The sequence below is a fragment of the Bombina bombina genome, chromosome 5 (genome assembly GCF_027579735.1).
Source record: "Bombina bombina isolate aBomBom1 chromosome 5, aBomBom1.pri, whole genome shotgun sequence".
Taxonomy (NCBI): Eukaryota; Metazoa; Chordata; class Amphibia; order Anura; family Bombinatoridae; genus Bombina; species Bombina bombina.
In genome coordinates this window covers 167205822-167219976 of record NC_069503.1, presented here as the reverse complement: position 1 = coordinate 167219976, position 14155 = coordinate 167205822, and the positions used below count along the sequence as shown (strand labels likewise).

Genomic DNA, 14155 nt, shown 5'->3' with positions numbered 1-14155 from the left:
TATTTTTTTATACCACTTTTCCTTTAGTCTATCTTTGAAATTAGTTTTTTCCATTTCCAAAAATTGCATCTTACAGGAGTCAGAACTGTGATTCTGCAACATTCACTTTTGAGACACGGAGATAAAGCTTTCATGGATAATATCTAAATAGGGTTTTTGGCTGTTGAAATAGGGAAAAAAAACTTCCATGCACTGTAGGGAACGCAAACCCCAAAGTTACGATTTTCTAATTTCACCAACATTTTATTACAGTTTCTATTAGACTAAAAATATAGGCCTCCATTTATCAAGCTGCGATAGCAGCTTCGGAGCCCGGCGCTTCGGGCTCGCTCAGAGACTGGTGCTACTTAACCTCTCCCGATCGGATTGGCCGCGGGCAAGCAGGGGGGTAGCCTTTGCACAATCCGCTGATGTTAAATGCGGGCAGCCCATAGAAAAATGTTCAGTTATACACATGCCAGGGAAGTATTTAACAATGTTAATGAATATGATGCCTAAAAAACTAAATTTCTGCTTACCTGATAAATTTATTTCTCTTGACATGGTGAGTTGACAGATCATCTAATTACTATTGGGATATTCACCTCCTGGCCAGCAGGAGGCGGCAAAGAGCACCACAGCAAAGCTGTTAAAAAATCACCTCCCTTCCCTCCAACTCTAGTCATTTGAGCAAAGTAAAGGAAAGAAAGGAAGCAACAAGGTGCAGAGGTGCCTGAGGTTTATAACATAACAAAAAAATACTCTGTCATCAAAAACAGGGCGGGCTGTGGACTCACCGTGTCAAGAAATAAAAACATTTATCAGGTAAGCATAAATTTCATTTTCTTTCTAATGACACGGTGAGTCCACAGATCATCTAATTACTATTGGGAATCAATACCCAAGCTAGAGGACACAGATGATAAGGGAGGGACAAGACAGGGAACCTAAACATAAGGCACCACTGCTTGAAGAACCTTTCTCACAAAGGAAGCCTCAGCCGAGGCAAAAGTATCAAACTTATAGAATTTTGAAAAAGTGTGTAGAGAGGACCAAGTTGCAGCCTTGCAAATCTGTCCCACAGAAGCTTCATTTTTGAATGCCCAGAAAGAGGAAACAGCCCTTGTAGAATGAGCCGTAACCTTCTCAGGAGGCTGCTGTCCAGCAGTTTCATAGGCGAAGCAAATTATACTCTTCAGCCAAAAAGAAAGAGAAGTAGCCGTAGCTTTCTGCTCCTTACTTTCCCAGAGAAAACTACAAACAGAGAAGAAGACTGATGAAAATCCTTAGTCGCCTGTAAATAGAATTTCAGAGCACAAACCACGTCTAGGTTGTGCAGAAGACGTTCCTTATGAGAAGAAGGATTAGGGCATAAAGAAGGAACAACAATCTCCTGATTAATGTTCCAATCTGAAACTACTTTAGGAAGAAAACCTAATTTAGTACGTAAAACAACTTTATCAGAATGAAAAATAAGGTACAGAGACTCATACTGTAAAGCCGAGAGCTCAGATACTCAACGAGCAGCAGAAATAGCAACAAGAAACAAAACCTTCCAAGATAACAACTTAATATCTAAGGAATGCATAGGCTCAAACGGAGCCTGCTGAAGAACCTTAAGCACAAGATTAAGACTCCAGGGAGCAGTAACAGGTTTGAACACAGGCCTGATTCTGATCACGGCCTGACAGAACGATTAAACATCTGGAACCTCTGCCAGATGTTTATGTAACAAAATAGACAAGGCAGAAATCTAGACAAACCTTCTTGGAGAAAAGATAAAATCCTAGGAATCCGAACTCTACTCCAAGAGTAGCTTTTGGACTCACACCAATACAGATATTTTCGCCATATCTTATGGTAAATTTTCCTGGTAACAGGCTTGCGAGCCTGAATCATGGTCTCAATGACCGAATCCGAAAAAAACACGCTTAGATAAAATTAAGCGTTCAATCTCCAAGCAGTCAGCTTCAGAGAAACTAGATTTGGATGAAGGAAGGGCCCTTGAAGTATAAGGTCCTTCCATAGAGGAATCTTCCAAGGGGGGAGAGATGACATCTCCACTAGGTCTGCATACCAAATCCTGCGAGGCCACGCCGGAGCAATGAGAATCACTGATGCTCTCTGTTGCTTGATTTGAACAATGACTCGTGGAAGGAGAGCAAACGGAGGAAATAGGTATGCAAGACTAAAGTTCCAAGGAACTGTCAGAGCATCTATCAGAACCGCCTGAGGGTCCCTGGACCTCGACCCGTACCTTGGGAGCTTGGCATTCTGACGAGATGCCATGAGATCTAGATCCGACTGTCCCCATTTGAGAATCAAGTTGGAAAACACTTCTGGATGTAATTCCCATTCTCCCGGGTGAAAGGTCTGTCTGCTCAGAAAATCCACTTCCCAATTGTCCACTCCTGAAATTTGGATCGCAGATAAACAACAGTTGTGGGTCTCTGCCCACTGAATAATCTTGGACACCTCTTTCATGGCCAAAGCACCCTGATGGTTCCACCCTGATGGTTTATGTAAGCCACTAAGGTTGTGATGTCCGACTGAAATCTGATAAACTGGGCAGAAGCTAACTAAAGGCCAGGCCAGAAGAGCATTGGAGATTACTCTTAGCTTTAGAATGTTTATGGGGAGAACAGATTCTTCCTGAGTCCATGTCCCCTGAGCCCTTAGGAGGCCCCAGACTGCTCCCCAAGCTATCAGGCTGGCGTCTGTTGTTCCTGAGACAATCACCAAGGAAGAGAATCTATTGTCATCTGATCCAAATTAATTTGCGGAGACAGATCCGCATAATCCCTGTTCCACTGCCTGAGCATGCATAATTGCAGAGGTCTGAGATGGAAACGAGCAAAAGGAATAATATCCATGGCTACCATCAGACCTATTACCTCCATACATTGAGCCACTGATGGGTGAGGAGAGGACTGAAGAGACAGACAAGAATCGAAAATCTTGTATTTTCTGACGTCTGTCAGAAATATCTTCATTAGAACTGAATCTATTATGGTTCCCAAGAAGACTACCCTTGTAGATGGAATTAAGGAACTCTTTTCCAGATTCACCTTCCAACCGTGAGAACGCAGGAAGGATAAAAGCATCTCCGTGTGGAAGATTGCTAGTTGAAAGGACTAGGCCTGAACCAGAATGTCGTCCAGATAAGGCGCCACTGCAATACCCTGTAACCGGAGCACTGCCAACAGATATCCCAGAACCTTTGAAAAAATTCTGGGAGCTGTAGCAAGTCCGAAGGGAAGAGCCACAAACTGAAAGTGTTTGTGGAGAAAGGCAAATCTCAGAAACTTGTGATGATCCCTGTGGATGGGAACATGAAGGTACGCATCCTTTAAATCTACTGTTGTCATAAATTGACCCTCTTGAACTAAATTAAGAATGGAACGAATAGTTTCCATTTTGAAGGACGGTACTCTGAAGAATTTGTTTAGACTCTTGAGATCCAAGATTGGTCTGAAGGTCCCCTCTTTCTTGGGAACCACAAACAGATTGGAGTAAAATCCCAGACCCTGCTCCTGTACTGGAACAGGAACTATCAATCCCATTTCGGATAGATCCCGAACACAACGTAAGAACGCCTCTCTTGATCTGGTCTACAGATAATCTTGAGAGAAGAAATTTGCCCCTGGGGGAAAGGTCTTGAACTCTAGTTTGTATCCCTGGGACACGATGTCTATTGCCCAAGGATCCTGAACATCCCAAACCCAAGCCTGAGCGAAAAAGGAAAGTCTGCCCCCCACAAGATCCGGTCCTTCATGCTGACTTTGATTCATTAGCGAACTTCTTGGATTGCTTTGCCTTATTCCAAGATTGGTTGGGTCTCCAGGCAGGTTTGGACTGTTCCTGTTTTGTAGAGGGAGAAGAAGGTTTACCCTTGAAGTTTCAAAAGGAACGAAAATTACTCTAAAGTCCCTTCTGCTTATTAAGGGAAGCATCAGAAATAAAAGAATTAGCCAATTTAAAAGCCTTGATCCTGTCCTGGATCTCTTCAAGGGAGTGTCTGTTTGAATGGAATCAGACAGTGCATCAAACCAGTATGCCGCAGCACTACAAATGGTAGCAATACACACCGCAGGTTGCCATTGTAACCCCTGGTGAACATACATTTTCTTAGGAAAACCCTCCAGTTTCTTATCTATAGGATCCTTAAAAGAACAGCTATCCTCTATGGGAATAGTGGTTCTCTTAGCTAAAGTGGAAATTGACCCTTCCACCTTGGGGACCGTTTGCCAAGACTCTTTAATAGAGTCATCAATGAGAAACATCTTCTTAAAAATAGGAGGATAAAAACCTTACTCCCTTCCTTAAAAATAATTTCTGTAGCCGATCTGGTACGGGAAAACATTCCAGCATGGAAGGTACATCATAGTACTTGTTAAGTTTGCTAGATTTTTTAGGGTTGACAACGACAGTAGTGTCAGAGTCGTCCAGAGTAGCCAAAACCTCCTTGAGTAGTAAACGGAGGTGCTCTAGCTTAAACCTGAAGGATACAACTTCAGCATCAGAGGAAGGAATTACACTGTCAGAATCTGAGATCTCACCCTCAGATGCTACCGAAGAATCCTCCCCATCAGATCTATGAGAGGAAATATTCGGAATAGCCACGACCGAGTCAGACACCTTATGCACTGATTCTTTAAACTTCCTCTTGCGCTTTCCCTGTAGCATAGGAAAAGCAGACAACGCATCAGAAACTGCAGAAGACATGATGTTACAGAAGCATTAGTTATTTTGTTGTGAAGAAACTTATTTCCCAGCAGCAATGCCTGAACCAGCCAAGCCAGCGCCTAAGAAGGGCTCCAAGAAAACTGTAACAAGTATCATTTCATAAAGGGTTAACTCTGTTCAGTTTTGAGAAAACTATTTTCTGAGGCAGGTTTCCTAGCATATTGTGTACTGTAATTAAGTTTGTGATAAGCATTCACTGCTAGGTGATAAGAAGGACTCAATTGTTTTCTTGTGTGTACTTGTTATCTGCGGTGGCCTGTCCAAGGGCTTTGTCTAAATGTGTGATGGGGGATTTTATGCTTCCCCCCCTGGGAGTTCCCTGTGTGCATGTAACCTAAATAAAAAGCAGGCTGGGCATCCCAGTCCTCAGTTCTTGGTTGTCCCTCAATCGCAGCGTTGACTCGTTTTTGTGGGCAGAAGGGTATCCTAGCTGTACTACAGCTAAGGGGGATTATTCTACATTTGCGGGACTCATATAGAATACTATGGAAAGCAGTTTATCCCCTCTTCAGCAATAGGAATCCAGGCTACTAAGCGGTCCATCTCTCAGCGAGACTAAGGGTAACCGTAACACATGAGATAAACAATGTCTTGCAAGGAGACCCCAGCCGGAGCTTGAGAGGAAGCGCAGGGCACTGAATTAATGGGTACTAAAATTTGGGACACCTGAGGATAAATGCGGCATATTTTGCATCCTGGACAGCATCCATCTTAGACAATATTGGCTCAAAAAGTCTATCCTTAAAATTTTAAGTTCTCTCAACACATGAGGAACAAAAAGGAATTGGTAGTTATATTAGTTATATTAGCATTCAAACATAAAGGACATCTGTAATCTACAACAGAGTCTTTGTCCATCTTAACAGAATAAATATAAATAATTAAATAATGAACAAATTTAATAAAGAAAAAAACGTTACTGTCTCTTTAAATTTTAAAAAGAAACTGCTTTATTTTTGATGCAATGCAAAAAAGAAACTGCTTTATTTTTTTGAATAAAAACGTTACTGCTTTAATTTTCAAGATATGTGAAATAAAAACGTCTTAATAATAGCTTTGCTGAGGTGCCTATCCTAGCAGGATAACGAAATAACTGATTCTTAAATTCAAAATGGAGCAGTTTCAGAAATGTCAGGCTAGCAAATAACCGTTTGATTTGAAAAACTTTAAGATGCAGATATCCCTCCTCCATATACAGGAAGTGAGAAAAAAATAAGTGTGCAACAGATACATTTTTACCTCACACAAGCCCTAATAAAACCACCAAAATGAGCCAAGTTCTCCTCAAGTCCCCACTGCCTGCAATACTGCCATACATAATCCCCCTTACAACACTAGGAGTAATGTATTAAATATCCCTGTTAGGGAAATAGTAAAGTGCCATGTTTTTCCTTAAAGCTGCTTAAAAAAATAAATTAGCACTTACCTCAATAAATCTGCCTGGCAGCAAGGCAGCTCACTAGGTTTGGAGAGGTCCTTTCCCTCACTTTGACCTGTGGAAAATAATAAAAAGGGCAGCAACTTTTATTTAAATATGAGGGAGGCACAGTGAGAATTAAGTCCCACAAGTTCCCTTTGCTTAAAAGCCACCAATGCTCTACTGAAGAGACTGAAATGGACTACAGCTACACCCTGGAGTAAAAAACATAATTTATGTAAGAACTTACCTGATAAATTAATTTCTTTCATATTGGCAAGAGTCCATGAGCTAGTGACATATGGGATATACAATCCTACCAGGAGGGGCAAAGTTTCCCAAACCTCAGAATGCCTATAAATACACCCCTCACCACACCCACAATTCAGTTTAACAAATAGCCAAGCAGTGGGGTGATAAAGAAAGGAGTAGAAAGCATCAACAAAGGAAATTTGGAAATAATTGTGCTTTATACAAAAAATCATAACCACCATAAAAAGGGTGGGCCTCATGGACTCTTGCGAATATGAAAGAAATGAATTTATCAGGTAAGTTCTTACATAAATTATGTTTTCTTTAATGTAATTGGCAAGAGTCCATGAGCTAGTGACATATGGGATATCAATACCCAAGATGTGGAGACTTCCACTCAAGAGTCACTAGAGAGGGAGGGAATAAAATAAAAACAGCCATATACCGCTGAAAAAATTAATCCACAACCCCAAAAAATAAGTTTATTTTCATTTTTGAAAGAAAAAACTTAAATCAAAAGCAGAAGAATCAAACTGAAACAGCTGCCTGAAGAACTTTTCTACCAAAAACTGCTTCCGAAGAAGCAAATACATAAAAATGGTAGAATTTAGTAAATGTATGCAAAGAGGACCAAGTCGCTGCTTTGCCAATCTGATCAACTGAAGCTTCATTCTTAAAAGCCCACGAAGTGGAGACTGATCTAGTAGAATGAGCTATAATTCTCTGAGGCGGGGCTTGACCCGACTCCAAATAAGCTTTAAGAATCAAAAGCTTTAACCAAGAGGCCAAGGAAATAGCAGAGGCCTTCTGACCTTTCCTAGGACCAAAAAATATAACAAATAGACTAGAAGTCTTTCTGAAATCTTAAATACCTTCAACAAAATATTTCAAAGCTCTCACCACATCCAAAGAATGTAAGGATCTTTCCAAAGGATTCTTAGGATTAGGACACAAGGAAGGGACAACAATTTCTCTACTAATGTTGTTAGAATTCACAACCTTAAGGAAAAAATCTAATGAAGTCCGCAAAACCGCCTTATCCTGATGAAAAATCAGAAAAGGAGATTCACAAAAAAGAGCAGATAGCTCAGAAACTCTTCTAGCAGAAGAGATAGCCAAAAGGAACAACACTTTCCAAGAAAGTAGTTTAATGTCCAAAGAATGCATAGGCTCAAATGGAGGAGCCTGTAAAGCCTTCAGAACCAAATTAAGACTCCAAGGAGGAGAAATTGATTGACAGGCTTAATACGAACTAAAGCCTGTACAAAACAGTGTATATCAGGAAGTATAGCAATCTTTCTGTGAAATAAAACAAAAAGAGTGGAGATTTGTCCTTTCAAGGAACTTGCAGACAAAACCTTTATCCAAACCATCCTGAAAAAACTGTAAAATTCTAGGAATTATAAAAAAATGCCAGGAGAATTTATGAGAAGAACACCATGAAATGTAAGTCTTCCAAACTCTATAATAAATCTTTCTAGAAACAGATTTACGAGCTTGTAACGTAGTATCAATCACTGAGTCAGAGAAACCTCTATGACTTAGTACTAAGCATTCAATTTCCATACCTTCAAATTTAATGATTTGAGATCCTGATGAAAAAATGAACCTTGAGATAGTAGATTTGGCCGTAACGGAAGTGGCCAAGGCGGGCAACTGGACATCCGAACCAGATCCGCATACCAAAACCTGTGTGGCCATGCTGGCACTATCAGCAACACAAATGATTGTTCCATGATGATTTTGAAAAACACTCTTGGAAGGAGAACTAAAGGCGGGAAGATATAAGCAGGATGATAACACCAAGGAAGTGACAGTGCATCCACTGCTTCCGCCTGAACATCCCTGGACCTGGACAGGTATCTGGGAAGTTTCTTGTTTAGATAAGAGGTCATGAGATCTATCTCTGGAAGACCCCACATCTGAACAATCTGAGAAAAAAACATCTGGATGGAGAGACCACTCCCCTGGATGTAAAGTCTGGCGGTTGAGATAATCCGCTTCCCAATTGTCTACACCTGGGATATGCACCGCAGAGATTAGACAGGAGCTGGATTCCGCCCAAACAAGTATTTGAGATACTTCTTTCATAGCTTGGGGACTGTGAGTCCCACCCTGACGATTGACATATGCCACTGTTGTGATAATGTCTGTCTGAAAACAAATGAACGGTTCTCTCTTAACAGAGGCCAAAACTGAAGAGCTCTGAGAATTGCAGGGAGTTCTAAAATATTTATTGGAAATCTCGCCTCTTGAGATTTCCAAACCCCTTGTGCTGTCAGAGATCCTCAAACAGCTCCCCAACCTGAAAGACTCGCATCTGTTGTGAACACAGTCCAGGTTGGCCAAACAAAAGAAGCCCCTTGAACTAAACTATGGTGATCTATCCACCATGTCAGAGAGTGTCGTACATTGGGATTTAAGGATATTTAATTGTGATATTTTTGTATAATCCCTGCACCATTGATTCAGCATACAAAGCTGAAGAGATCTCATGTGAAAACGAGCAAAGGGGATCGCGTCCGATGCAGCAGTCATGAGACCTAAAACTTCCATGCACATAGCCACTGAAGGGAATGACTGAGACTGAAGGTGCCGGCAGGCTGCAACCAATTATAAACGTCTCTTGTCTGTTAGAGACAGAGTCATGGACACTGAATCTATCTGGAAGCCTAAAAAGGTGATCCTTGTCTGAGGAATCAAGAAACTTTTTGGTAAATTGATCCTCCAACCATGTTTCCGAAGAAACAACACTAGTTGATTTGTGTGAGATTCTGCAGTACGTAAAGATTGAGCTAGTACCAAGATATCGTCCAAATAAGGAAACACCGTAATACTGATTACAGAGAATAGGACACCCTGAACCTTTGAAAAGATTCTTGGAGCGGTTGCTAGGCCAAATGGAAGAGCAACAAATTGGTAATGCTTGTCTAGAAAAGAGAATCTCAGAAACTGAAAATGTTCTTGAGGAATCGGAATATGAAGGTATGCATCCTGCAAGTCTATTGTGGACATATAATGTTCTCGCTGAACAAAAGGCAGAATAGTCCTTATAGTCACCATCTTGAAAGTTGGTACTCTAACATAATGATTCAAAATTTTCAGATCCAGAACTGGTCTGAATAAATTTTCCTTCTTTGGTACAATGAATAGATTTGAATAAAACCCCAAACCTTGTTCCAGAAGAGGAACTGGCATGATTACCCCTGAAGACTCGAGGTCTGAAACACACTTCAGGAAATCCTAAGCTTTTACTGTATTTACTGGGATACGTGAGAGAAAAAAATCTTCTCACAGGAGGTCTTACTCTGAATCCTATTCGATACCCTTGAGAGACAATGCTCTGAATCCATTGATTTTGAACAGATTTTATCCAAATATCCTTGAAAAACCTTAATCTGCCCCCTACCAGCTGAACTGGAATGAGGGCCGCACCTTCATGCGGACTTAGGGGCTGACTTTGGTTTCCTAAAAGGCTTGGATTTATTCCAATTTGAGGAAGGTTTCCAATTGGAGGCAGATTCCTTGGGGGGAGGATAGAGTTTTGTGTTCCTTATTCTGACGAAAGGAACGAAAATGGTTAGAAGCCTTAGATTTACCCTTAGGTTTTATATCCTGAGGCAGAAAAACTCCCTTTCCCCCAGTAACAGTTGAAATAATAGAATCCAACTGAGAACCAAATAAATTATTACCTTGGAAAGAAAGAGATAGTAAACTAGATTTAGATATCATATCAGCATTCCAAGATTTAAGCCACAAAGCTCTTCTAGCTAATAAAGCTAAAGACATGGATCGAACATCACAAATAAAATGATTAGCATGTTGCAGTAAACAAATAATGCTAGATATGTCAGAATCCAATTCTTGTTGCGCTAAATTCTCCAACCAGAAAGTTGATGCAGCCACAACATCAGCCAAAGAAATTGCAGGTCTGAGAAGATGACCTGAATATAAATAGGCCTTCCTTAGATAAGATTCAAGCTTCCTATCTAAAGGATCCTTAAAGGAAGTACTATCTTCCATAGGAATAGTAGTACGTTAAGTAAGAGTAGAAATAGCCCCATCAATTTTGGGGATCTTTTCCCAAAACTCTATAAATTTTGCTGGCAAAGGATACAATTTTTTTAAACATTAAAAAAGGAATAAAAGAAGTAACTGGCTTATTCCATTCCTTAGAATTATATCAGAAATAGCCTCAGGAATAGGAAAAAAACTCCTGGAGAAACCACAGGAGGTTTAAAAACAGCATTTAAACTTTATTAGACTGAACGTCAAGAGGATTGGTTACCTCAATATCCAAAGTAATTAACACTTCTTTAATAAAGAATGCATATACTCAATTTTAAATAAATAAGTAGATTTGTCAGTGTAAATGTCTGAGGAGGATCTTCTGAATCAGATAGATCCTTATCAGAAGAGGATAAATTATCATAATGTTGGTCATTTGAAATTTCATCAACTAAATGAGAAGTTTTAAAAGACCTATTACATTTATTTGAAGGTGGAAATGCAGACAAAGTTTTCAGAATAGTATCAGAAACAAATTCTTTAAAATTTACAGGTATATTATGCACATTAGAAGTTAAAGGAACTGCAACTGGCAATGTACTATTACTGATGGACACATTATCTGCATGTAAAAGTTTATCAAAACAACTATTACAATGACATTCGGCGATATAATTTCTACAACTTTACAACAAATGCACTTATCTTTGCACTTATCTTTGGTAGAACCGATGTCAAGCAGCAATGTTCCAGCAGAAGCTTCTGAGACAGGGTCAAAGTGAGACATCTTGCAAAAAAAAGAGTAAAAACAACATATAAAGCAAAATTATCTATTTCCTTATATGACAGTTTCAGGAATGGGAAAAAATGCAAATAGCATAGCCCTCTGATAGAGAAAAAATCAAGAGGCAAACAGCAATGGGGTATTGAAATAATGAAAAAATTTGGCGCCAAGAATGACGCACAACGTAACTAAACTTTTTTGGCGCCAAAAAATAACCGGAAATGACACACTCGCGTCACTAATGATGCAACCGTGTGAAAGGTCTCGGCTCAAGTATGATGCCGGAAATGACGAACTTGCGTCATAGACGTATTTTTTCGCGCCAAAAATGACACAATAAAGTTTAGCATTTGTCGCACCCGCGGGCCTAATACCGCCCGCAATTTGTAAGAAGTAGTCAACTGCAAAAAAAGACTAAACCCCAGGGAAGAAATAAATTTCATTTTTAAAAGATGTTTATATTCCCCAAATATGAAACTGACAGTCTGCAGAAGGAAATACATGAACCTGACTCATGGCAAATATAAGTACAATACATATATTTAGAACTTTATATAAATGCATAAAGTGCCAAAGCATAGCTGGGGTGCCTTAAGTAATAAAAAACATACTTACCAAAAGACACCCATCCACATATAGCAGATAGCCAAACCAGTACTAAAACAGTTATTAGTAGAGGTAATGGTAAATTGAGAGTATATCTTCGATCTGAAAAGGGAGGTAGGAGATGAATCTCTACGACCGATAACAGAGAACCCATGAAATAGAGCCCCGTTAGGGAAATCATCGTATTCAATAAGTGATACTCCCTTCACGTCCCTCTGACATTCGCTGTACTCTGAGAGGAATCGGGCTTCAACAATGCTGAGAAGCGCATATCAACGTAGAAATCTTAGCACAAACTTACTTCACCACCTCCATAGGAGGCAAAGTTTGTAAAACTGAATTGTGGGTGTGGTGAGGGGTGTATTTATAGGCATTTTGAGGTTTGGGAAACTTTGCCCCTCCTGTTAGGATTGTATATATCCCATATGTCACTAGCTCATGGACTCTTGCCAATTACATGAAAGAAACAGCACATACTAGTACTGCAAATAAAATAATAAAATCTTGATTGAAGAATCTTTCCAGCACCTAACTTTACCACTTCCTTAATCTAACGTAGGCAAAGAGCATGACTGGGGTTGGAGGGAAGGGAGGTGAAATTTAACAGCTTTGCTATGGTGCTCTTTGCCGCATCCTGCTGGCCAGGAGGTGAATATCCCAATAGTAATTAGATGATCTGTGGACTCACCGTGCCATTAGAAAGAAATAAGATGTAAAAGCTGTTTTAAAGGGACACTAAATTCAATATTAAACTTGCATGACTCAGATAAAACAATTAAAAAAACACTTTCCAATTCACTTCCATTATCAAAATGTGCAGTCTTCATAATATGCACACTTTCTGAGAAACCAGCTCCTACTGAGCATGTGCAAGGGTTTAGTTTATACCTATAAATCTGATATTGGGTGATGGTGGTCATATGATACAGGGGCAGAGTTTTAGAATATTTGTTTTTAAAGTGCTATTGCGTTGTCTTTTTATTATGCATCTGCAGGTTATGCAATTATATTGTATTTAATGGTCCTTGATTTCCTTTTTATTGCAATGTCTATTTAAATACTGTAAAGTGATACGTACCCAGCAATGCCATCCAATAGCTTCTTGATCCACTTTTATTCAACAAGCAGACCTCTTGGGATTTGGTTTGTCCCACAAAGCAAGTACCAAAGTCAACAGTCTGGCAGGACAGCTGTAAGACCGGGACTGTGATGTATGCTTGAAGGGGCACGTGCTGCAAACAGATAAGAAAAGGATTTGTCTAAATGCCAAGCTAAAGACACATCAGCCGTGCAGAAGTAGCATCCCAATCAGCCTGATTACTATGGTACAAAACCAGTCTGGATACACAAAACATTATATTTATTTGTGTACTCCCACCAAATTCTGTAACACTGGATACATAAGTAGGGTATATAGTGATAAAGATACAAGGTAGAAAACACAAACATAAAACAGACTAAACAAAACACTTTAATACAGGAGGTTAAGGGGAGGGAGTTTGGGGTAACGTATCACATTAAATGTAGTAGCAGCATGGGGACAAGGCATAGGTGAGGTTTTAAAGAGTGCCTGAAACTATACAATATTAAAAGACAATCTTACGGAGCAGGGTAGAAATTTCCAGAGGATAATAGCAACATGTGAGAAGTCCTGAAGGCGAGAGAGGGAAGTTGTGGAGAGAAGTAGGTCATAGGCTGATTGAAGAGGGTGGTGTGAGGAGTATTTGGAGATTAGTGAGGAAATGTAGTTGGCAGTGAGGTTGCTCAGTGCTTTTTTAGGTTAGGCTTAATATTCTCAAATTCTAAAATGTATGGGGAGCCAATGTAGGGACTGGCAGAATAGGGCAGCAATTTAAGTGAGTTTAGCTGAAGCATTGATGATAGATAGGAGGGGGGAGAGGTAGGATTTGGAAAGGCCAGTTAGAAGCAGGTTGCAATAGTCAATACGGGACAAGCAAATTAATTAGTATTTTATAGTCTCTTGGTTAAGGAAAGAGCAAATTCTTGAAATGTTGCATAGGTGTGCACGGCAGGATTTGCTAAGTACTTGCATATGAGGAGTGAATGCGGGTTCAGAGTTCAGTAATGTTAGACAATCATAGGGCACCCATAAGAAAACAAGTGTAGGTCTCTTAGGCCTAGATTTGGAGTTTGGCGGTAGATGGGCTGTTAACGCTCCGCAGGCTTTTTTCTGGCCGCACCATAAAATTAACTCTGGTATCGAGAGTTCAAAAAAATGCTGCGTTAGGCTCCAAAAAAGGAGCGTAGAGCATTTTTACCGCAAATGCAACTCTCGATACCAGAGTTGCTTACGGACGCGGCCAGCCTCAAAAACGTGCTCGTGCACGATTCTCCCATAGGAA

General features: G+C 40.0%; 1 protein-coding gene across 1 annotated transcript in view; it reads right to left on the bottom strand.

Annotated features, from left to right (window-relative positions):
• Positions 1 to 14155, bottom strand: part of DLEC1 (DLEC1 cilia and flagella associated protein) — a 275413-nt gene that overhangs the window by 7706 nt on the left and 253552 nt on the right. Inside the window, 1 exon segment of the mRNA XM_053715663.1 lies at positions 12871 to 13024. Within this exon segment, the coding sequence (XP_053571638.1) occupies positions 12871 to 13024 (154 nt within the window).